This window comes from Pan paniscus, chromosome 18 (assembly GCF_029289425.2).
Source record: "Pan paniscus chromosome 18, NHGRI_mPanPan1-v2.0_pri, whole genome shotgun sequence".
NCBI classification, from domain to species: domain Eukaryota; kingdom Metazoa; phylum Chordata; class Mammalia; order Primates; family Hominidae; genus Pan; species Pan paniscus.
This window is the reverse complement of record NC_073267.2, coordinates 3,559,315-3,580,551: the sequence shown is the minus strand read 5'-3', so window position 1 is coordinate 3,580,551 and position 21,237 is coordinate 3,559,315. Positions and strand designations below refer to the sequence as shown.

Genomic DNA, 21,237 nt, shown 5'->3' with positions numbered 1-21,237 from the left:
GGGGACAGAGATTGTCTGGCAGAGGCCAAAGGCTGGGCAGGTCATTTCCTTCTGCTTCCTGCCTCAGTTTACCCCAGGGACATTAACGGAACTGGGTAGCCAAAACACAGGTCATTAACCCTTTGTGGCCCAGGAAGCCCTGGCTGCAGGACCGGGCCGGCTGGCAGCAGGTGGAGAATTCCTGGAGGGTCAGGTGTTGGGCGGAGGGTGAGCCCCTGTCAGGCTGCAGAGTAGAGTGTCCCGCAGCCACCTGTCCCCGCAGATGCTGCAGGTGACATGAGCTCTCCAGATGGGCCCAGCTTCCCGTCCGGGCCGCTCTCAGGGGGCGCCTCTCCCAGCGGCGACGAGGGCTTCTTCCCCTTTGTGCTGGAGCGGCGGGACTCATTCCTGGGAGGGGGCCCAGGGCCTGAGGAGCCCGAGGACCTAGCCTTGCAGCTGCAGCAGAAGGAGAAAGACCTGCTGTTGGCCGCGGAGCTCGGCAAGATGCTTCTGGAGCGAAATGAAGAGCTGCGGCGGCAGCTGGAGACGCTGAGCGCCCAGCACTTGGAGCGTGAGGAAGTGAGCTAGCACTGGACGGGGTGGGTGGGTGGGTGGGCAGGGGAGGACGGGTGGGCCTGGAGAGGACCAGGGAAGGGAGTCAGGCAACGGAAGGAGAGAGGAGCTGGGGAGGACAGCCGGGCGAGGGGGGGACTTTGGAACAGGTCAGAGCTGGGCCCAGTCCCCCTGGCAGTGTTGCCCAGTGGCAAAGAACATGAACTCTGGGTGCCGGGCACAGTACCTCACACCTGTAATCCCAGCACTTTGGGAGGCCAAGGCAGGAAGATCACTAGCCCAGTGTTCGAGAACAGCCTGGGCAACGTAGTGAGACTCTGTCTCTACAAAAAATAAGAAAATTAGCTGGATGTGGTGGTGGCACCTGTAGTCTCAGCTACTCAGGAGGCCGAGGCAGGGGGTTCACTTGAGCCCAGGAATTTTAGAGTTTGAGGCTGCAGTAAGCTATGATTCTATGATCCACTGCACTACAGCTTGGGCAACAGAGTGAGATCCTGAAAAAAAAAAAAAAGGAAGGAAGGAAGGAAGGAGAGAGAAAGAAAAGAAAAAAAGGAAAGGAAAGGAAAGAAAAAAAGGCATGAACTCTGAGGATTAAGACCTGGATTCAGGCCAGGCATGGTGGCTCACACCTGTAATCCCAGCACTTTGGGAGGCTGAGGTGGCTGGATCACTTGAGGTCGGGACTTCAAGACCAGCCTGGCCAACATGGTGAAACCCCGTCTCTACTAAAAATACAAAAAAAATTAGCCAGGCATGATGGGGTGTGCCTGTAGTCCCAGCTAATTGGGAGACTGAGGCAAGAGAATCACTTGAACCTGGGAGGCAGAGGTTGCTATGAGCCAAGATCATGCCACTGCTCTCCAGCCTGGGTGACAGAGCGAGACTGCATCTCAAAAAACAAAAACAAACTGGGTTCAGACCCTTGTCCAGCTGTGTGACCCTGGGTCAGCTGCTGGCCCTCTCTGGATCTTGTGTCCAGCTCCTCAGCAGTATAGTGGAACACCAGGCAACAGTCATGGGTGTCCACTCCTTGCCTGGCACTGGGCTGAGTGCTTTCCATGACTCTCCATTGATTCTTGCCCAGCCCAATGAGGTAGGAACAGTTCCCTCTGCCCAGGTTCTATTTTTGGCCCAATTCTTGCTCTGGGGCTCACATCTGGTCTCCTGAACACCCTCCTTTATCTGCTGCGTCGGCCCCAACCACTGCCCTGAGCCTGACCTGGGTAGCTAACCCTCTCCACCAGGGCACCTAGTGGGCATCTCAACACAAGTGGCACTTGATTCCACGCACTCGATTCCATGCCCCCATCTCCTGCTGTCCCCATCCTCGCCTTCCCAACCTTGAGGACCAGAGCCTGTGCACCTCCTTGGACTCTTTCTCTATTTTTTTTTTTTCTTTTTTTGGAGATCGGGTCTCCCTCTGTCACTCAGGCTATAGTGTGCAGTGGTGCAATCATAGCTCACTGGAACCTCAACTTCACTAGCTCAAGCAATCCTCCCATCTCAGCTTCCTGAGTAGTTGGGACTACAGGCACACATGCACCACCATACCTGGCTAATTTTTGCATTTTTTGTAGAGATGGGGTCTCACCATGTTGCCCAGGCTGGTCTCAAACTCCTGGGCTCAACCAAACTGCCTGCCTTAGCCTCCCAAAGTGTTGGGATTACAGGTGTGAGTCAATGCGCTCAGCCAACCTTTCTTGAGTGAACAAATTCCCCCCAATATCCGCAAGCCCTTTTGATTCTTCTAAACTCCAACCACCCACTGGTCGGCTCTGCAGCCTCCAAGCTGATCACAGATCACAGCCTCCGTCACTTCTGCCCCAGACACTCCAGCCACCTTCTCCTGAGTCCCCAGCTTCCACTCTTTTATTATTGTTGTTATTTAGATGGAGTCTCGCTCTGTCGCCCAGGCTGGAGTGCAGTGGTGCGATCTTGGCTCACTGCAACCTCTGCTTCCTGGGTTCAAGTGATTCTCTCACCTCAGCCTCCCGAGTAGCTGGGATTCCAGGTGTGCGCCACCAAGCCCAGCTAATTTTTGTATTTTTAGTAGAGACGGGGTTTCACCATATTGGCCAGGCTGGTCTTGACCTCCTGACCTCAGGCGATCCACTTGCCTCAGCCTCCCAAAGTGCTGGGATTATAGGTGTGAGCCACCGCGCCCAGCCCCCAGCTTCCACCTTTGACCCCTGGAGCCCGTTCTCTAAGGGACAGCCCAGGATTTTCAAAAACTGCAAATCAGATCATTTCACTCCTCAACCAGAATCTCCCCCTCACACTTAGAATGAAACCAAAACCCTTCCCCAGGGTCTAAAAGTCCCGGAGAACTGGGCTCCTCCCCAACCTCATCACAGCGGCACCACCCCTTTCTCCCCTCCTCCAAGAAGGGCAGCCGAACCACCCTCTCCCCGACAATGAGGGCTCTTTTCGGTTCCTCCAAGAACTCACGCTTGTTCCCTCAGGAACTTTGCACTTGCTGTTCCTTAATGCCTAGCCTTCTTTCTGGTGGCTCTTCTTGTCCTGCAGAAGTCGACTCAAACATGATGCCCTCCTTGAAGGACCCTCCACCCCCACCCCACTCCTTACTCTCTATCATTTCCCGGGTCTCTTTACAGCCCTTACTGTCTCCCTGAAACTACCTGGCTCCGGCATGTGTCCATGCCCTCTGGACTCTAAGCTGCTTGAAGCAGTGAACTTGGTGGTCTCACGTGCCGCTGACAGCAGACCCCAGAACAAGTGGAGCTCAGGAAATGTGGGAGGATTGATAGCAGTGTGGGTGGATAGACTTAGAGATATTGTGTCCAGGCCACAAGGCATCAGCAGAGCCGAGCATCAGCCAGGACAATCTGACCTTGAACCTGACAGCTTAATCCTGAAGCTGTGTTGCCTCTGCAGTATTCGGTTAAGAGTTCTGCTGCCTGAGTTGGCATCCCTGCTTTGTGAAGTTATTGTGTGTCGGCTGGGCACGGTGTCTCATGCCTGTAATCCCAGCACTTTGGGAGGCCGAGGAGGGTGGATCGCTTAAGGCCAGGAGTTCAGGACCAGCCTGGCCAACATGGTGAAACCCCGTCTCTCCTAAGAAAACAAAAAAATTTGCCGGGCAGGGTGGCGCACGCCAGTAATCTTAGCTACATGGGAGGCTGAGGCAGGAGAATCTCTTGAACTTGGGAGGCGGACATTGCCTTGAGCTGAGATAGTGCCACTGCGCTCTAGCCTGGGCCAAAGAGTAAAGATCTGTCTCAAAATAAATAAATAAATAAAAAATAAAAACAACAATAAATGACTGTGTGTCCTTAGGCAAGGCACTTAGCAACTCTTGAGCTTGTTCCATCTGTAAACCCAGGACGTTAGTGATTCTCCCTCTAGTGGATGAAATGAAGCAATGCAGATAGAGCCCTAATGCAGGGTACCTGCCAGTCGCTGCAGCAGCTGTGGCAATTGTCACCTTCATCCAGGCCCATCCCGCTTTGAGGGCCTAGAGAGAGTGGGCCAGAGGTTAACCCCCGACTCATCTGCCTCCCCACGCTGGGCATCTGGGTGTGCCAGGGCGTTCCCCCGCTGGTCAGACAGGTTTTTGGGCCAGGGCGGGGCTGACCAGGGTTAATTAGAGGGAACTGGCTAGGAGGAGCTGGGGAGGGTGCTGGGCAGAGTCCAGGCCTCCAGAGCCCCTGGGACACAGCAGGTGTGTGCTGCCATGGGCCGGGGCTTGAACTCTGCCAGACTCAGGCGCCAAAAACGGCGCTTGCGACCTCAGGTCCAGAAGCCCCGGCAGCAGCTGGAGGTGAGTGGTCATCAGAGATCCCCACCCCCACCCTTGCCCCGGGCCCACGCGTCCTGTCTGCTCGGAACCTTCCCTCTAAATCTCTGGGTCTTGCTCACGCTTCCTCCCTCACTCTCCCTTGCTTTTGTGTCTGTCTTGGACACAAGGCCCCCTTAGGCTTTCTCCCTAGGTGTCTGTCCCTCCATCGCCATCTCTCTGTGCCTGCCCAGTCTAATCGGTGCCTCTCTGCCTCTGTCCCTCTGCCCTGGCCCCCACAGCGGCTCCAGCAGGAGAACCATGAGCTCCGGCGAGGCCTGGCAGCCCGAGGAGCCGAGTGGGAGGCCCGGGCCGTGGAGCTGGAGGGGGACGTGGAGGCCCTGCGGGCCCAGCTTGGGGAGCAGCGCTCGGAGCAGCAGGACAGTGGGCGAGAACGGGCACGGGCCCTCAGCGAGCTCAGCGAGCAGAACCTCCGGCTCAGCCAGCAGCTGGCTCAGGTGGGATGGCCCTGACCCCAGGGCCCTGGACAAGGTGGGGGAGGATGCCTGGGTCCCCAGTGGGGAGTGGGTGCATTGGGCTTGGTGCTGAGGCTCCTCTGTCCGTCTTTCCACCTCCCCAGGCCTCCCAGACTGAGCAGGAACTTCAGAGGGAACTGGACGCCCTTCGGGGACAGTGCCAGGCTCAGGCACTGGCTGGGGCAGAGCTGAGGACGCGGCTGGAGAGTCTGCAGGGGGAAGTGAGTGTCAGTTGGGGCTGGGGGATTATCTGAGCCAGAAAAGCCGGGCTGAGGGCTGGGAGGGGCTGCCCCTGTCCCCAGCTCTCAGGCCTTTCCCCAGAACCAGATGCTGCAGAGCCGCCGGCAGGACCTGGAGGCCCAGATCCGAGGCCTGCGTGAGGAGGTGGAGAAGGGTCAGGGCAGACTGCAGACCACCCACGAGGAGTTGCTGCTGCTGAGGCGGGAGCGGCGGGAGCACAGCCTGGAGGTGACCTGCAGGGCTGGGGGACTACAACTGCCTGGACCCTTAGCAATGGCTTCAGGGCTTTCTGGGACATGAGGCCGGAGCTGGATCACTGGGAGGCCCAGAGGCTGGCCCACAAGAGCATGGGCATTAGCCCATGGGCAAGTGGGAGCCACGGAAGGCTGTTGAGCAGGGGAGGCATGCTCTTAGAGTGCATCAGAGCCTGGCAGCTGGAACAGCAGGGAGGGGGCTGATGCCAGAGCTCAGGCCAGGAATGACAGCCCCTAGACCATGGCTGGGCAATGGAGATGGAGAAAAAGAAATGAAAAGAGGATGCAGGCTCTGATGTTAGAGATCAAAGGAGTCTGCACTTTGGGGTCAGCTTGCCTTCCTTCGCATCCCGGTGCCCCTTCTTACTACTGTGGGACAAGCAGCCTCAGTAGCACCAATAAATGCTGCATGAAACAATTACTGAATGAGGAGGTAGACTGGGCAGGGGAGGAGATGGGGCTCTTCGAGGTGCGGCCCTGCTCTATAGGCGAGGAAACTGTATATCTGCTGAGGGAGGTGCACGGCCCAAGGCGCCCAGCGATCCAGGAACGGGAACAGCCTGGGCCGCTGGGGTGCGGGGCTCTCCGCGGCACCCCTGTGTGGACCTGCCGCGGGATGTCGGCGTTGGGTGCGTCCCGCTGACCGCCCGCGCTTCCGTCTGCGGGACCGTCCACAGCTGGAACGCGCACGGTCAGAGGCTGGGGAGGCGCTGAGTGCGCTGCGGAGGCTGCAGCGGCGTGTCTCCGAGCTGGAGGAGGAGTCACGCCTCCAGGACGCCGACGTGTCGGGTGCCTCGTTGCAGTCAGAACTGGCCCACAGCCTCGACGACGGCGACCAGGGCCAGGGCGCCGACGCACCCGGAGACACCCCGGTGAGCTCGTGGGGCCCCAGCCCCCTTACCTGTGCCATCGAGAGGGTTGCAGGCTCCTCCTTTCCTCCTTTCCCCAATAAACTCCACACCACTAACCCATTTCTTTGGCCCACAGACCACCCGGTCCCCAAAGACCCGAAAGGCGTCCAGCCCCCAGCCTTCACCCCCGGAAGAGATCTTAGAGCCCCCCAAGAAGCGAGCATCCCTCAGTCCAGCGGAGATACTGGAGGAGAAGGAGGTGGAAGTGGCCAAGCTGCAAGATGAGGTGGGGGAGAGGGCACGGTGCTGGATGCACGGCCCCTCCAGCTGTCAGTTTCTGTCTCCCATGTCCACCTCCCAGCCTTTGCCCACTAAGCTCCCTATACCTGGATCGGCTTTCATCTCAACAAACTTACTTCAAGAGCCAGCCTGTATGCCACCTCCTCCAGGAAGACTTCCTGGACAGCACCTCTCCCCTTAGTTCCACTCCCAATGCTTCTCCCTGCATCCCTCCTGCAGGGTTATACCACTCCAACTAACCCTGCTCCACTCCACCCCGCACCAGCCTGAGGGGCTCAGAGGGCTCATATAGGAGTCTCCAGCACAGGGCCACAGCTGCCTGGGCCACAGCTGCCTGGGGTGTCTGTCGCAGGCAGAGGAGGGGTGGGGAGAGCCAGAGTCGGGGCTGCTGGGAGAAGCAGGGAGGCCCATTGGCCCATCTGCCGCACGGTCCCCCTCCTCTGCTCACAGATCTCGCTGCAGCAGGCAGAGCTGCAGTCCCTGCGGGAAGAGCTGCAGAGGCAGAAGGAGCTGCGGGCGCAGGAAGACCCTGGGGAGGCCCTGCACAGTGCCCTCTCAGACCGGGACGAGGCCGTGAACAAGTAAGCCTCAAGCCATTGACCACCGCCCCAGCGCCCTCTGGGCCCTCCTGGGCTCCTGATTCCTCTTCTGATACGGGTTATAATGATCCCCACTCCCACCCAGGGGCCCACTGACCTCCTTGATCTAGGTGTTGGCAGCCCTCCTCCCGCCCGGGTCCAGAAGTCCCCCGCCACCCCGGCTCCCTGAGGCCCTAGCGCCCTCAAACGCGTCTTCTGCCCCTCCCCGCCTAGGGCCCTGGAGCTGTCCCTGGAGCTCAACCGCGTCTCGCTGGAGCGAGACTCCCTGTCTCGGGAGCTGCTGCGCGCCATCCGCCAGAAGGTGGCGCTCACGCAGGAGCTGGAGGCCTGGCAGGTGAGGGGCGGGGCCCGTGTGCGGGGCGGGGCAGGGGGCGGGACCGGCGCTGAGCCGACCACGGCCTCCCGCAGGACGACATGCAGGTGGTGATCGGGCAGCAGCTGCGCTCACAGCGCCAGAAGGAGCTGAGCGCCGCCGCGTCGTCGTCGACCCCGCGCCGTGCCGCGCCCCGCTTCTCGCTGCGCCTGGGCCCCGGGCCCGCCGGTGGCTTTTTCAGTAACCTCTTCCGAAGGACCTGACGGCTGGGCCCAGAGGGCTGCCCTTGCCCACTTAGGGGCTCACTTTCCTCTTCAGGCCAATGGAGCGACAGGGCCCAGATTGTCTTCCAAAAGAAGCTGATGCCCTCCCCGCCCCAGGATGCTGGGCAAGGGCTCATCGGGAGCAGGGGCTCATCCGGAGCAGGGGCCAGCTTTGTGGGGCAGGAGCTCCAGGTGGGTGGCAGGGGCAGGTGAACAGAGCTATTTTCCGAATTAATATAGGTCTATCTTTTCTAGGGCAGGGATGGGGCTGGGTATTTATGTATCAAGATCGGACAGAGTAATATATAAATCACTCCACCGATTTGGCCCCCATTCATAGAAAGAAAGAGCATGGTAAAAAAGCCTGAAACTTTATTGTAAAAAAAAAAAAAAGAAAAGAAAATGAAAAACACTCTAAAACCCTGAGCTGGCTGGGGGTGTCGTCGGAGATCAGAAGGACAGGGAGAAGGCTCGGTAACCCAGGTTGGTGAAGACATCCACCCGGCAGCTGTTGCCTGCAGCTGTCAGGACCTGGAGGAAAGAGGGGCATGACTGGCCTGCCCACACCCCTGCCTCCCAGCCGCTCCGTGGCCCCTGCCGGACCCACCTTGCACTCAGGCGCGGCAGGCTGCTGGTTGAGGCTGAGGCTGAGCAGCCCTGGGGAGGAGCCAGGCACCTGGGCCTTCAGCTCCCCGCTCAGCTGCCACTGGTTGACGCAGCGGCCCTGGCCAGCTGACAGAATCTGCAGAGGACAGGGAAGGTGCTCAGGGGTCAGGACTGAAGGGAAGAGTCAGTGGGGGTGGCAGAAGTGAGACACAGGGCCTCACCAGGTCCTGGTAGAAGGTGACGTGCTTCTGTGGCGCCCGGATGGGGAAGATGGTGGTGGGTGTGGAGGATCGGAGGTGCCAGAGGGTGAGGGCTGGGCCCCCTCCACAGACCTGGACAGAAAGGTGGGAGTCCCCAGCTGTGAACCACAGGCCCACAGCTGACAGGGCCCGGAGCTGCCATCCCATCCAACAGTCTGCCCAGCTCACCATCCAGTCGGAATCAGTTGCCAAACATCCAATCCAGCGCCCATTGTGGGGCCTTGAGCACTCCTGGGATGGGGAGGGGAGGAGGGAAAGAGGTGAAGACCTGGAGAATTCAAGGAGTTGGGGGAGAAGAGGACAATGGCCACGGTCACACCCTCACCTCGTGCTTATAGACCTCGATCGTCTGGACCTCCTTGGCTGTGCGCAGGTCTGCGGGGAAAGAACTGTGAGTGGTGCCCCACTTGCCTCAGCCTCCTTCACTGCCATCTTGCCCTCCAACCAGCCACCTGCTTACCCCAAAGTCGAACAGCTCCATCCTCGCCACCTGACAGCACCTCTGGGCTCCTTTCCCGCAGTGCCAGGCAATGGATGTAGTCTGTGTGGCCCCGGAGGACCCTCTGCATGTAGAGGGGCGATGTCAGGAGGAGACCTAGGAAGAGTGCCTCTCCCTGACCTAGACCTGCTCTAGGGCTCCAGGACCCTGCTCACCGTGAAAGTCCCAGTTTCAAGGTCCATAGTGTGCAACTGACAGTCTCCCCCAGCCAGGATGAGGGAATTCTCCTGTGGAGGAGCAGGGTGAGGCAGAAAGTCAATGTCAAATCAGGATAGGCAGAGGGTGAAGGATCAAAGTTTGGACCAAGAACAGTCACATGGGGCTCAGACCTTGGGGACCAGCAGCAAAGCGTTGATCTCAGGCACTTCCAGGCTGGTCCTGGGGAAGGAAAGGCAAGGTCAGTGAGGAAGTGGCTTCACCCTGATGCACCCTCTATCCACGTGGCCCTGCTCACCTGTATGGAGGCTGACGACGCCACAGCTCCTTACAGCCCTTCAAAAGAGAAAATACCAGGTGACCTCAAAGGCTCTCTCCGGGTCCAGGCACCCCAGCCCTTTCCCAAGCTCGACTCCTTACCTTCTTGAGCATCTCCGCCCAAAGCCAGGCCTTCACCTCCCCATCCCCAGCACTAAGCAGATGTCGATCGGTGGAAACCATGCTATAGACGGGCCCATCATGGGCTAAAGAGAAACGCAGAACTGAGTGAGTCAATCCCACCCAAAGTCCCGAAGCCAGACTCCACAGCTATACCCACCTTGGAAAGTCACCACCGGCTTCTTACTTTCCTCTTTGGCTTCTGAGCTCAAAGCAGCGGACAAGCTGCAGGGACAGCGGAGGGGACCCAGGAGTCAGAAACAGGGGCATCCGTCCCATGAGGGCCAAGTGCCAGGGCTAATGGGTGGACAGCGGCAGAGGGTACCTGAAGATGGCAATCTGCCCGTAATTGTTGCCAGCCGCCAGAAACTTCCCACATGGTGAGACGCTCTGGGAGAAGATGGTCATATGGAGCCGCTGCAAGGCCTGGAACACCTCTGTCTGCAGGGAAAGACTGGATGAGGCCTGCCTGGGACGTATGAAACCTCCCATCCACAGAGTCCTCCCTGCTTCCCCCAAAACCTGCCAGGCCTCCCACTGTCCTGACTTCTCAGCCTTCTTTTGAGGCGGCCCCGCCCCAAGCCAGCACCTGCCCATGCAGTCCCATGGGTGGCTCCAAGAAGACACTGAAGAAGGGGAGAGTTGAAGTGATGCCTCAGGGACCTCTGAGCAAGCACCCAGGCCTCTCCTGCCAGCTTCCTCAACTGACAAATGGAGCTCACAGAAGATTCCATCACAATTAGATGAGCTAGTGTATAGACAAGAGCTTTACGTGGGGCTGTCACTCAGTGCTTAAGCCGGGTGTGGTGGTTCATGCCTGTAATCCAGCGCTCTGGGAGGCCAGGAGTTTGAGAGCAGCCTGGGCAACATAGTGAGACTCTGTCTCAACAAAAAATTTAAAAATGTGGGGCCGGGCGCAGTGGCTCACGCCTGTAATCCCAGCACTTTGGCAGGCCAAGGCAGGTGGACCACCTGAGGTCAGGAGTTCAAGACCAGCCTGACCAACATGGAGAAACCCTGTCTCTACTAAAAATGCAAAATTAGCTGGGAGTGGTGGCGCATGCCTGTAATCTCAGCTACTCAGGAGGCTTAGGCAGGAGAATTGCTTGAATCTGGGAGGCGGAGGTTGCGGTGAACCGAGATGGAGCCACTGCACTCCAGCTTGGGCAACAAGAGTGAAATTCCATCTCAAAAAAAAAAAAAAAAAAAAAAAAAAAAATTGGCCAGGCGTGGTGGCTCACACCTGTAATCCTAGCACTTTGGGAAGCCAAGGCAGGCAGATTACCTGAGGTCAGGAGTTCGAGACCAGCCTGGTCAACATGGTGAAACCCTGTCTCTACTAAAAACACGAAAATTAGCTGGGCATGGTGGCACACGCCTATAGTCCCAGCTACTTGGAGGGCTGAGGCAGGAGAATCGCTTGAACCTGGAAGGCGGAGGTTGCAGTGAGCTGAGATCGCGCCACTGCACTCTAGCCTAGGTGACAGAGTGAGACTCTGTCTCAAAAAAAAAAAAAAAAAGTGCTTTGCAAGAACTAGAAAATTAAAAAAAAAAAAAAGTACCTCTACTACCCCAACATAGAAAAACGTACTGATTTATAATTCCTACTCTCTGACTTGCGTTAAGCCCCTGAAGCACTTCTGGGTTACCATCCCGCCCCCCTGGTCAGAGTCTGAGTTCCACAAATAGCCCAGGCAAAACAGGGCTCAGGGCACGATTCCCTGCTCGCCCCGTCCCAGCCATGCGTGAACTACAAACCCCAGAAGGCAACGCGCACCACGTGCGTCTCACCTGACCCAGAGGCACCGCGAGCGGCACAGCTCGCTCCATCTCCAGAACTACAAGTCCCAGAGTGCTCCGCGCGCGACGCAACCTCACGAGGCCTTACGTGCCTAGAGCGGTTCCTCTCCGTGGCGCCCTACCGCCTTCGGCGCGAAGGTGGCTGGTGCGTACCGTCCCGAACCCTAGGAGCCGAGGTGAGCGCCGCGAAGACCCCCGACATTAAGAAGTGGCGTCCACCGCAGCCCCCTTAAGCCGGATACCCTCCCCCACCCCGAGGAGCAAGCCTGCCTTCCGCCACGCGCCGCCCGTCTTCCGCGCCCGCGCAGAACCTCGCCGCTGTGCCCGCCTAAAGCCACGCCCATCCTCGCTTGGCCACGCCCTCAGAGACTCCTCCCCTGTCGCCCAGATCCCACCCGCAGGACCCCAAAACCCAATGATCCTGCAGCAGCCCTTGCAGCGAGGCCCCCAGGGAGGGGCCCAGCGCCTCCCGCGGGCCGCCTTGGGGGTGACTTGGGGCCTGGACGCCAGGTGCGTGTAGGGGACCAGGGTGGGCCTGACCAAGGGCCGTAGGAGCTTTGGCTGGGTGCTCAGGACTGGTCTGTAGGATGAACACGGGGTGGGGCGAATCGGCGGGGCTTAGGCGTGAGCTGAGATGGGACTGGGGCTGCGGCTCAGGGTCGAGACTTCCGAGGTACCCTGCTGGATGGTCCAGGAGAGCGGGGACCGGCACCAGCTGAGACAGGAATGGGCTTGGGGCTCCTGGCTGATGCTGCAGGCTTGGGCGGGCAGATCCTTGGGAAGGGGCCAAGAGGGTGGGGTGCACCAGGCTCTCTTTTTTTCCCAGCTCCCCTCTCCGAGGAGCTGTGCCCATGAGCACCAAGCGGCGCCTGGAGGAGGAGCAGTGAGTTTGGGGGCAGGGAGGAACTCCCAACAAGATCTCTGTCACCTCTGGTCCCCAACAGGCTGCCTCCTGTGTCAGTATCCCAGCCTGCCTCTCTCCCATCTCTCCCCAGGGAGCCTCTGCGCAAGCAGTTTCTGTCTGAGGAGAACATGGCCACCCACTTCTCTCAACTCAGCCTGCACAATGACCACCCCTACTGCAGCCCCCCCATGACCTTCTCCCCAGCCCTGCCCCCACTCAGGTAGGTTCCTCCACTGGCCAGGCCTTCTGCAGAATCACAGGCGGTCCTCACAGCTGACCTCAGGCCCTGCCTCATCGTGCCATTTTTAGCTCTAGCTGACCTCTGGGTTGTTTCCCATCTTGGCTCTTTGGAAAGTGCTGGGAACCCAGGAGCCCCTGGGGACCTGGACCTGGTGGGAGGTGCTCAGCTAGGCCAGCCTCAGCCCCATGCCCTGACAGTCATTTCCTCTTCTAGGAGCCCTTGCTCTGAGCTGCTTCTCTGGCGCTATCCTGGCAGCCTCATCCCTGAGGCCCTCCGTCTGCTGAGGCTGGGGGACACCCCCAGTCCCCCCTACCCTGCAACCCCAGCTGGGGACATAATGGAGCTCTGAGTGCTGGTGGACAGTGCCCCTCCCACCTTCCTTCTTCCCCACAACAGAAGAGACCAGCGACTCCCGCAAAGGGACAAGGTTCCTCCCTCTCCTGCAGAGTAGGCATCTGGGCACCAAGACCTTCCCTCAACAGAGGACACTGAGCCCAACGGAGTTCTGGGATGGGAGGGGTGGGAGCATGGGAAGGGAGGCATCCCACCCCCAAGAAGAACTGAATAAAGATTGCTGAGCAAAGGAAGGCTTCAGTCTGGAACCTGGGGCTTTTGGGGATGGTGGAGAGGGCAGAGGCGCGGGATGCTGGGGTTTCTCCTCAAGATCTTCCCTGGAAAACTGTTAGGGCCAGCCAGGTCCTTGCCGGCTGAGTTCCAGGCATTGAGAATGTGTGAGTCAGAGCCTCACCCCCGCCCCCGCGGCTGGCTGACTCACTCCCTCCCTCCAGCTCAGGGGAGTCAGTCGGGGATCACTGCCTCTCCAAACCATTTAAAGTTAAAGATTCTTTTATTAATAAATTCTCCCTCCCCTCCAAACTCTCCCCAAAATAAATATCTCCTCCCCGCTTTGGGGAGTTGGGGGGGTCTGTATCTTAGGGCCAGCCCTCCTAGTGGGCCAGCCCCCTAGTGTTAAAAATAGGTCCCTAACCCCCCAGGGTGACCCCCGTGGTGGAATTTCAGGACATCTGAGTGAGTGGGGCCTAGTGTCAAGTCTGCCCCCCAAGTCAGCCTGGCCCCCAGGGCCTCTAGGAAGGAGGGCACCCCCCTCCCCTGTGCAAATGCTGCAGTTCCTTAGTCAGTGTCAGCTGTTTTGTGTGAGCCAGCGTGAGGCTCCCTTTCTGTTCTGGAGCCAGAGGCAGGGCAACCAGACACCTTGGAAGGTTCCCCTGAACCCTGGGCCCAGGCCTCAGAGGTGATTCACCGCCCCCCACCCCCCTTGTGGTTGGAGGAGCTTGGCTCCCGCCGCGTCTGGGAGGCAGAGACTGGCTCTAGAATGGATGAATGAATGATGAGTGGGCGAGCCCCGGCTGGCAGGGGGCACATTGTCACTGGATCAGCGCCACAGCTGGGCAGCCCTCTCCGCCGGTCTCCTCTATGGGGGCTGCAAGATAAGAGGTGGGGTCGTCAGCAGCAGAGAAAAGGTCGAGTGCTGACAGGGCTGGGCAGGCCAGGGCACACTTACTGGTGAACTTCTCTCTCCTGCGGCATCGTCTCCAGACCAAAAAGCCAGAAAGCAGCCCCAGCACGAAGGTCAGGCTCAGAGCGCCCCCAAGGATGGGCCAAAGCAGCCGGAAGGGGGCAGGAGGTGCTGCAGCGCCTGGGGGCGGGACTCGGAGTCAGACCTCGCCCCTCTCCAGGCCAGCCCCGCCCCCTAAGACTGAGCCTTCTGCCTTCTCCCAAACGTGGCCTCCTCCCTGACCGGAGCCCCCTCCCAGCTCCCACCTCCTCCCGATTGATTTCCCAGATGCAAAGCTCTCGGCCCTGCTCTGCGCACCAGCCACCCTCCCTCCCAGTCTGGGGTCCGCTGGCCACTGGCCCTGCCCCCCACTCACAGCCCAGGCAGAAGTCGCTGTGCGGTCGCGCCCTGCAAGACGCGCAGTCCATGCACTTGTCCAGGTCCGCGCTCCAGGAGCTGCCGCGGGAGCAGGGGGCGGTGCCTGGGGAGGGGGCCTCGGGTCAGAGGCTGGGGGCGGGACTCGGCTATTCTGGGGTCTGAGGTCAGGGTCGGCCGGCTCGAATAACGTGAGTCACTGGCGCCCTCCCCGCGCATTCCTCACAGGTGACCGCACGGCCCGACAGGGACACGGCAGCTCCGGGAGGGAGGGCGTAGCGCGGGACGCTGGGGGTGGGGGGGTCAGGTCCCCACAACCCCCCTGCCGCCGGCGGGTGACTCACTCCTGGGCACCGGGCCCGACCCCAGTCCCTCCCCCCGCATAGCTGGGCACTGAAGTCACCGGATGGAAGGGGGCACCCCACATGGTATAGAGGGCACAGACCCTAGTGCCTCTCGACGGCCTCCCCAACTCATCGATCACTGGGGCTAGTTAGACCCTGTACGGACCAGGCTGGGGGCGTGCCCCTTCCTAGACTAAACATCCCGCCCTCACTCACTTTCTCTCTGCATTCGAAGTACTTCGGACTTTTGGAACTGAAGACCCCTCCAACCCCAATTGGACGGTGGGAGAAACTGAGGCCCGGATTGTGAATGAAGCTTGGAGAGTGATGGAACTTCCCACAGCCGGGAGCGAGCTGTTTGAAGGCCACCTGACCCCAGATCCCCACATCCGCCTGTTCCCCCAGTTCGGCGCTGTTCTCCAGACACCCAGTCCGGCTCCCGAGCCCCGGCCCGGGGTTCCCCGACCCCGGAGTCCCGCGTACCTGGCGCTTGCTCCCCGGCCACGGAGCGCAGCAACGCCAGCCAGAGCCCCAGCACGAGGAGCCGCAGCAACCGGCGCAGCGAGCCCCGAGCCATAGTGCACGTCCTGCGCCCGCCGCTGTCTGCGCCCGCCGCCGGCCGGCAGGGACCCACGGCCGCCGCCCCGCCCCCGCCCCCGCCTTCCGGGGCGGAGCTCTCGCCTCCGCCCGCCTTGAGGTCCGCTTCGGGACGCCCCGCCCCGCGGCGCCCGCTCAGTTCAGTCATTCATTCAACAAAGTCCTGGCGCGGGAGCTGCCAGGACCCCGCAGGGACGCAGACCCCCTTCCTTGCCCAGCCGGTGATCTAGTCCAGCGTGCGTGGTGTGGGGAAATCAAAAATTAGACACGAGTGCTCGCTTCGGCAGCACGTGTAGAAATCAGACACGAACGGCCGGACGCGGTGGCTCACGCCTTTAATCCCATCAGTTTGGGAGTCTGAGGCAGGCGGATTACGAGGTCAGGAGTTCGAGAGCAGCCTGACCAACGTGGTGAAACGCCGTCTCTACTCGAAATACAAAAATTAGCCGGGCGTGGTGGCGCGCGCCTGTAATCCGAGATACTCAGGAGGCTGAGGCAGGAGAATCTCTTGAACCCGGGAGGCAGAAGTTGCAGTGAGCCGAGATCGCGCCACTACACTCCAGCCTGGGCGACAGAGTGAGAGTCCGTCTCAAATAAATAAATAAATAAACAAACAAACAATAAAAAGAAATCAGACACACGACCAATCCATGCAGAGATCACTGCAGCTTCCTTCCCCCCCCCCCCCTTGAGATTGCGTCTCACTCTTGCTCAGCCTGGAGTGCAGTGGTACGAACACGGCTCTCTGGGCTCAGGTGAGCCTCCCACCTCAGCCTCCCAAGTAGCTGGGACCACAGGCCCTGCCCCACCACGTCCGGCTAATTTTTGTATTTTTTGTAGAGACCAGGGTCTTACTATGTTGCCCAGGTTAGCCTGGCCACTACAGCTTTGTTAAGGGCCCGGGGGGTATAAGAATTAAACCTGAGGTCAGGAGCTCGAGACCAGCCTGGCCAACATGGTGAACCCCCGTCTTTACTAAAAATAAAAAAAAGAAGTTAGCCGGGCGTGGTAGTGGGCGCCTGTAATCTCAGCTACTCGGGAGACTGAGGCAGGAAAATTTCTGGAACCTGGGAGACGGAGGTTGCAGTCAGTCGAGATAGCGCCATTGCACTCCAGACTGGGCGACAGAGAGGGCCTCCATCTCAAAAAAACAAAACAGGCCGGGCGCGGTGGCTTACGCCTGTAATCCCAGCACATTGGGAGGCCGAGGCGGGCGGAACACAAGGTCAGGAAATCGAGGCCATCCTGGCTAACACGGTGAAACCCCGTCTCTACTAAAAATACAAAAAAATTAGTCGGGGGTGGTGGCGGGCACCTGTAGTAGTAGTCCCAGCTACTCTGGAGGCTGAGGCAGGTGAATGGCGTGAACCCGGAAGGCGGAGCTTGCAGTGAGCCAAGATCGCGCCACCACACTCCAGCCTTGGCGAGAGAGCGAGACTCCATCTCAAAAACAAACAACAACAAAAAACCAGCAACATAAAAATAATATTATCTGGCCGGGCGCGGTGGCTTAAGCCGGTAATCCCAGCGCAGTGCGAGGCCAAGGCGGGCGGATCGCTTGAGTCCCGGAGTTCGAGACGCCTGGGCAGTATAACAAGACCTTGTCTATACAAAACAAAACATAAATTAGCTGGGCACGGTGGCGTGTGCTGCCTGTAGTCCCAGCTACTCAGGAGGCTGAGGCGGGAGGATCGCTTGAGCCCAGAAGGTCGAGACTGCAGTGAGCCGTGATCGCACCACTGCACTCCAGCCTGGGTGACACAGTGAAAATATTTCTCTAAAATAATACCAATAGTATGCCCTTTAATTTGTACCTTAAGACGTAGTTACATAATAAAATGCAGACTTGTTATCTCCATTTTGCAGAGTAGGAAACGAAGGCTCGGGAAGGTTAGGTGAGTTCCCCATGTCACCGCGCTGCTTAAGTGGTGAAGCGGAGTCTCAAGCTCTGTTCTACCCTAAGCCTGGCGCCCTCACCCTGGGTGAGTCTGGACGTCTGCCAGCCCGAGGCGGGCGCAGCGACCCCAGCCTCCAGCGCCCCCCTCTGACAAGCCTGGGATTCGCACGCCCGCTGCCGTCAGGGACAGGGTCTCTGCCCCTCCTCCGGGGCGGTGGTCCAGTGACGTCACCGCTTCTTTAAGACCCCCGCCTCCGCCCCTGTCCCGACACTCGGCCTAGGAATTTCCCTTATCTCCTTCGCAGGTGAGTCCGGGGCTAGTGTGCGTGTTGGAGAGACGCCTCTTGGGGCCGGGTGCAGGGTGGTGGCGGCGTGGGTAGGGGTGCGTGCGAACTCGGGCTGCGGCCACCTGGATGGGCGAGTCCCTGAGGGGGTCGGCCGGTCCGCGCCCAAGCCTCCGAGGTGATAGGTCCTTCGGGGCTCCCAAGGGTTAAACGCCCTCCCCCCTCCCCAGGGACAAAGACTCTGAAACCCCTGGCGCCCCTCCCCCACCTGCCTTGCCTCTCGGGGCGGGGCGCCCCTCCCCCCTCCCCCTCACCTGGGGGAGCGGACCTTGCGGCCACTGCAGCTATAGAACCCCTCCAGGGCGCGCGGCTCCCAGGTTGGGGTGGTCGGGTGGGCCGGGGCGCCCTCGGACAGAGTCGGGTGGGCCGGGGCGCCCTCGGACAGAGTCTTTTTCATGCAGTGCATGAAAAAGAAAGGGGCAGGGGCACACTCAGAGGGGAGAGGCCTGGGCGCCTAGACCAGCGTGGCCCCGACCCTAACTCGGCCAGAGGCCTAAGGGCCGGACCTGAGCGCTGGAGCACCGTGCCCCAGCCAGTCTCCCCAAGGTGGCCTGCTCCGCCCAGGCCTGGGGCCCCCGGCTAATGAGTAGAGCCTGCCCTCCGACCGCTGCCGGCCGGGAAAAGTTTAGGTCCAAGCCGTACAATGAAAGAACTCTGGGCGGTGGGAGGCCACAGCCCGGCCCTAGTCAGAAGTGATTCCCTCCACGACCTCCAACACTGAGGGGACACAGGTGCAGGCCAGGTGGCGGTGGGAGAACTGGTGTTGAGGGGAGTCTAGCACGGCATTTACGTCTAGAATTCATAGGAAAAGGCCCTCAGCCTTGAGGCTATGCTCTCCAGCGCCTAGGGGAGGTCAGAAGGGTGGGGCCAGGGAGTTATCCAGTGGCTTTGGGGAAGGAACTGCTTTTAGGTGGGGGATTAATGATGCTTTTCTTCATCTCTCCTGGTCCTGGTGTCTGCCAGCCTGGGGTGTGGAACCAAGTTGTGAGGGACATTGGGTGGTGGGAGGAAGCTTAGGATCTCCAATCTTAGTGTTGAAATTAACAAGTTTTGGTTGGGCATGGTGGCTCACACCTGTAATCCCAGCACTTTGGGAGGCTTGAGGCGGGCAGATCACCTGAGGTCAGGAGTTCGAGACCCGCCTGGCCAACTTGATAAAACCCTGTTTCTACTAAAAATACAAAAATTAAGACCAGGTGTGGTGGCTCATGCCTGTAATCCCAGCACTTTGGGAGCCTGAGGCGGGAGGATCACGAAGTCAGGAGATCGAGACCATCCTGGCTAACACAGTGAAACCCTGTCTCTACTAAAAATACGAAAAAATTAGCCGGGCGTGGTGGTGAGCGCCTGTAGTCCCAGCTACTCGGGAGGCTGAGGCAGGAGAATGGCGTGAACCCGGGAGGCAGAACTTGCAGTGAGCCGAGATCCCGCCACTGCACTCCAGGCTGGGCGACAGAGCGAGACTCCGTCTTAAAAAAAAAAAAAAAAATTAGCCGGGCGTGGTGGTGTGCACCTGTAATCCCAGCTACTTGGGAGGCTGAGGCAGGAGAATCGCTTGAACCTGGGAGGCAGAGGTTGCAGTGAGTGGAGATGGCACCACTGCACTCTAGCCTGGGCCACAGAGCGAGACTCCTCGTCTCAAACAAACAAACAAAAGAAATGGACAAGTTTTGAGCCTTAAACTCAGGGCTAGAATTGAACCATTCTACACGGAAACTGCTTGGAAATCGCACCGTCCTGTCATCCTGCTTTTTGCCGCCTTGCAGCCTGATCACTGGCTCTGGCCTTGGACTGTCATTGTATAGGTTTCATCCTGTTATCTTTCATTTGCACTCAGGATAGCCAGGGCAGGGCTGCTTGCACATTCACTGTCATCAGCCAGTGCCTGTCACATAACTAGAAAGAATAATAAATGCTAAAGCATTAACTGTCCATTTTGCCCACGAGAAGTGAGGCTCAGGGAGCACGTCTTGACTGAGTTCCAGGATGTGATGACCACTTTCCAGGGTGCATGCCCCTAGAGTCCTGTCCACATGTGGCCTGAGGTCTGGGCCTGCCAGGCCTCACCTTGTTGTGCTTCTGTCCCAAACACAGTGCAGCTCCTTCAACCTCGCCATGGCCTCTGCCGGAATGCAGATCCTGGGAGTCGTCCTGACACTGCTGGGCTGGGTGAATGGCCTGGTCTCCTGCGCCCTGCCCATGTGGAAGGTGACCGCTTTCATCGGCAACAGCATCGTGGTGGCCCAGGTGGTGTGGGAGGGCCTGTGGATGTCCTGCGTGGTGCAGAGCACCGGCCAGATGCAGTGCAAGGTGTACGACTCACTGCTGGCGCTGCCGCAGGACCTGCAAGCTGCACGTGCCCTCTGTGTCATCGCCCTCCTTGTGGCCCTGTTCGGCTTGCTGGTCTACCTTGCTGGGGCCAAGTGTACCACCTGTGTGGAGGAGAAGGATTCCAAGGCCCGCCTGGTGCTCACCTCTGGGATTGTCTTTGTCATCTCAGGGGTCCTGACGCTAATCCCCGTGTGCTGGACGGCGCATGCCATCATCCGGGACTTCTATAACCCCCTGGTGGCTGAGGCCCAAAAGCGGGAGCTGGGGGCCTCCCTCTACTTGGGCTGGGCGGCCTCAGGCCTTTTGTTGCTGGGTGGGGGGCTGCTGTGCTGCACTTGCCCCTCGGGGGGGTCCCAGGGCCCCAGCCATTACATGGCCCGCTACTCAACATCTGCCCCTGCCATCTCTCGGGGGCCCTCTGAGTACCCTACCAAGAATTACGTCTGACGTGGAGGGGAATGGGGGCTCCACTGGCGCTAGAGCCATCCAGAAGTGGCAGTGCCCAACAGCTTTGGGATGGGTTCGTACCTTTTGTTTCTGCCTCCTGCTATTTTTCTTTTGACTGAGGATATTTAAAATTCATTTGAAAACTGAGCCAAGGTGTTGACTCAGACTCCCACTTAGGCTCTGCTGTTTCTCACCCTTGGATGATGGAGCCAAAGAGGGGATGCTTTGAGATTCTGGATCTTGACATGCCCATCTTAGAAGCCAGTCAAGCTATGGAACTAATGCGGAGGCTGCTTGCTGTGCTGGCTTTGCAACAAGACAGACTGTCCCCAAGAGTTCCTGCTGCTGCTGGGGGCTGGGCTTCCCTAGATGTCACTGGACAGCTGCCCCCCATCCTACTCAGGTCTCTGGAGCTCCTCTCTTCACCCCTGGAAAAGCAAGTGATCTGTTAACAAAGGACTGCCCACCTCCGGAACTTGTGACCTCTGTTTCCTCCGTCCTGATAAGACGTCCACCCCCCAGGGCCAGGTCCCAGCTATGTAGACCCCCGCCCCCACCTACAACACTGCACCCTTCTGCCCTGCCCGCCCCACCTCACCCCCTTTACACTCACATTTTTACCAAATAAAGCATGTTTTGTTAGTGCATTTGGTGTTGCAGCGGGTTACTGAGTGCCCACCCTGGCTAGGGGAGGAGATGGGCATAAGTGAGTCACGATCCCCTCTCCCCGTGGCTTGAGTGAGCATACCCACCAGGCAGAACCTAGAGCCAGACCTTGGCCTGACAGCCACCAAGGGAGGCCACCTGGCTGTGCCTGCCCAGCCCCAGCGGCGGCGCA

At 59.3% G+C, this 21,237-nt stretch overlaps 5 protein-coding genes across 10 annotated transcripts in view; 3 read left to right on the top strand and 2 right to left on the bottom strand.

Moving 5' to 3' along the window:
• BICDL2 (BICD family like cargo adaptor 2) overlaps positions 1 to 7,866 on the top strand; it is a 31,156-nt gene extending 23,290 nt beyond the window's left edge. For 2 of the 3 annotated variants that reach the window (XM_063598284.1, XM_003804689.6), the window contains 9 exons: positions 247 to 558; positions 4,591 to 4,806; positions 4,929 to 5,045; positions 5,146 to 5,292; positions 5,996 to 6,190; positions 6,306 to 6,455; positions 6,920 to 7,050; positions 7,282 to 7,402; positions 7,477 to 7,866. In XM_063598284.1, the coding sequence (XP_063454354.1) occupies positions 277 to 558; positions 4,591 to 4,806; positions 4,929 to 5,045; positions 5,146 to 5,292; positions 5,996 to 6,190; positions 6,306 to 6,455; positions 6,920 to 7,050; positions 7,282 to 7,402; positions 7,477 to 7,644 (1,527 nt within the window). In that variant the 5' untranslated portion in view covers positions 247 to 276 and the 3' untranslated portion in view covers positions 7,645 to 7,866. Of the gene's footprint in view, positions 1 to 246; positions 559 to 626; positions 4,334 to 4,590; positions 4,807 to 4,928; positions 5,046 to 5,145; positions 5,293 to 5,995; positions 6,191 to 6,305; positions 6,456 to 6,919; positions 7,051 to 7,281; positions 7,403 to 7,476 lie in introns of those variants that run through there. The other variant, XM_063598285.1, reaches the window with a different exon arrangement.
• Positions 7,867 to 7,999: 133 nt separating this feature from the next.
• Positions 8,000 to 11,755, bottom strand: THOC6 (THO complex subunit 6). Of its 2 annotated transcripts, none has more exons than XM_003804690.6 (13): positions 11,395 to 11,755; positions 9,929 to 10,044; positions 9,764 to 9,828; positions 9,586 to 9,689; positions 9,464 to 9,501; positions 9,339 to 9,387; positions 9,165 to 9,236; positions 8,971 to 9,073; positions 8,836 to 8,885; positions 8,679 to 8,741; positions 8,472 to 8,582; positions 8,252 to 8,386; positions 8,000 to 8,175 (listed from the first exon to the last, which is right to left on the bottom strand). In XM_003804690.6, the coding sequence occupies exons 1-13, from the start codon at positions 11,431 to 11,433 to the stop codon at positions 8,095 to 8,097; spliced, it is 1,026 nt and encodes a 341-aa protein (XP_003804738.1). In that variant the 5' UTR covers positions 11,434 to 11,755; the 3' UTR covers positions 8,000 to 8,094. The 2 variants fall into 2 exon arrangements, with proteins under 2 accessions (XP_003804738.1, XP_063454356.1); XM_063598286.1 differs by having other exon boundaries at positions 9,929 to 10,040; positions 11,492 to 11,616.
• Positions 11,756 to 11,778: 23 nt separating this feature from the next.
• HCFC1R1 (host cell factor C1 regulator 1) lies at positions 11,779 to 13,131 on the top strand. 2 transcript variants are annotated; one of them, XM_008962771.6, is made up of 4 exons: positions 11,779 to 11,913; positions 12,230 to 12,286; positions 12,399 to 12,527; positions 12,762 to 13,131. In XM_008962771.6, the coding sequence occupies exons 1-4, from the start codon at positions 11,819 to 11,821 to the stop codon at positions 12,895 to 12,897; spliced, it is 417 nt and encodes a 138-aa protein (XP_008961019.1). In that variant the 5' UTR covers positions 11,779 to 11,818; the 3' UTR covers positions 12,898 to 13,131. The 2 variants fall into 2 exon arrangements, with proteins under 2 accessions (XP_008961019.1, XP_008961028.1); XM_008962780.6 differs by lacking the exon at positions 12,230 to 12,286 and having other exon boundaries at positions 11,782 to 11,913.
• A 245-nt stretch (positions 13,132 to 13,376) lies between these two features.
• Positions 13,377 to 15,430, bottom strand: TNFRSF12A (TNF receptor superfamily member 12A). Of its 2 annotated transcripts, XM_003804687.5 has the most exons (4): positions 15,267 to 15,430; positions 14,441 to 14,545; positions 14,071 to 14,205; positions 13,377 to 13,989 (listed from the first exon to the last, which is right to left on the bottom strand). In XM_003804687.5, exons 1-4 carry the CDS (start codon positions 15,358 to 15,360, stop codon positions 13,934 to 13,936), a joined length of 390 nt encoding a protein of 129 aa, XP_003804735.1. In that variant the 5' UTR covers positions 15,361 to 15,430; the 3' UTR covers positions 13,377 to 13,933. The 2 variants fall into 2 exon arrangements, with proteins under 2 accessions (XP_003804735.1, XP_063454361.1); XM_063598291.1 differs by having other exon boundaries at positions 13,377 to 14,205; positions 15,267 to 15,423.
• A 1,994-nt stretch (positions 15,431 to 17,424) lies between these two features.
• CLDN6 (claudin 6) lies at positions 17,425 to 21,046 on the top strand. The gene is made up of 2 exons (XM_003804688.5): positions 17,425 to 17,582; positions 19,716 to 21,046. Exon 2 carries the CDS (start codon positions 19,737 to 19,739, stop codon positions 20,397 to 20,399), a length of 663 nt encoding a protein of 220 aa, XP_003804736.1. The 5' UTR covers positions 17,425 to 17,582; positions 19,716 to 19,736; the 3' UTR covers positions 20,400 to 21,046.
• The last annotated feature ends 191 nt before the right edge of the window (positions 21,047 to 21,237 follow it).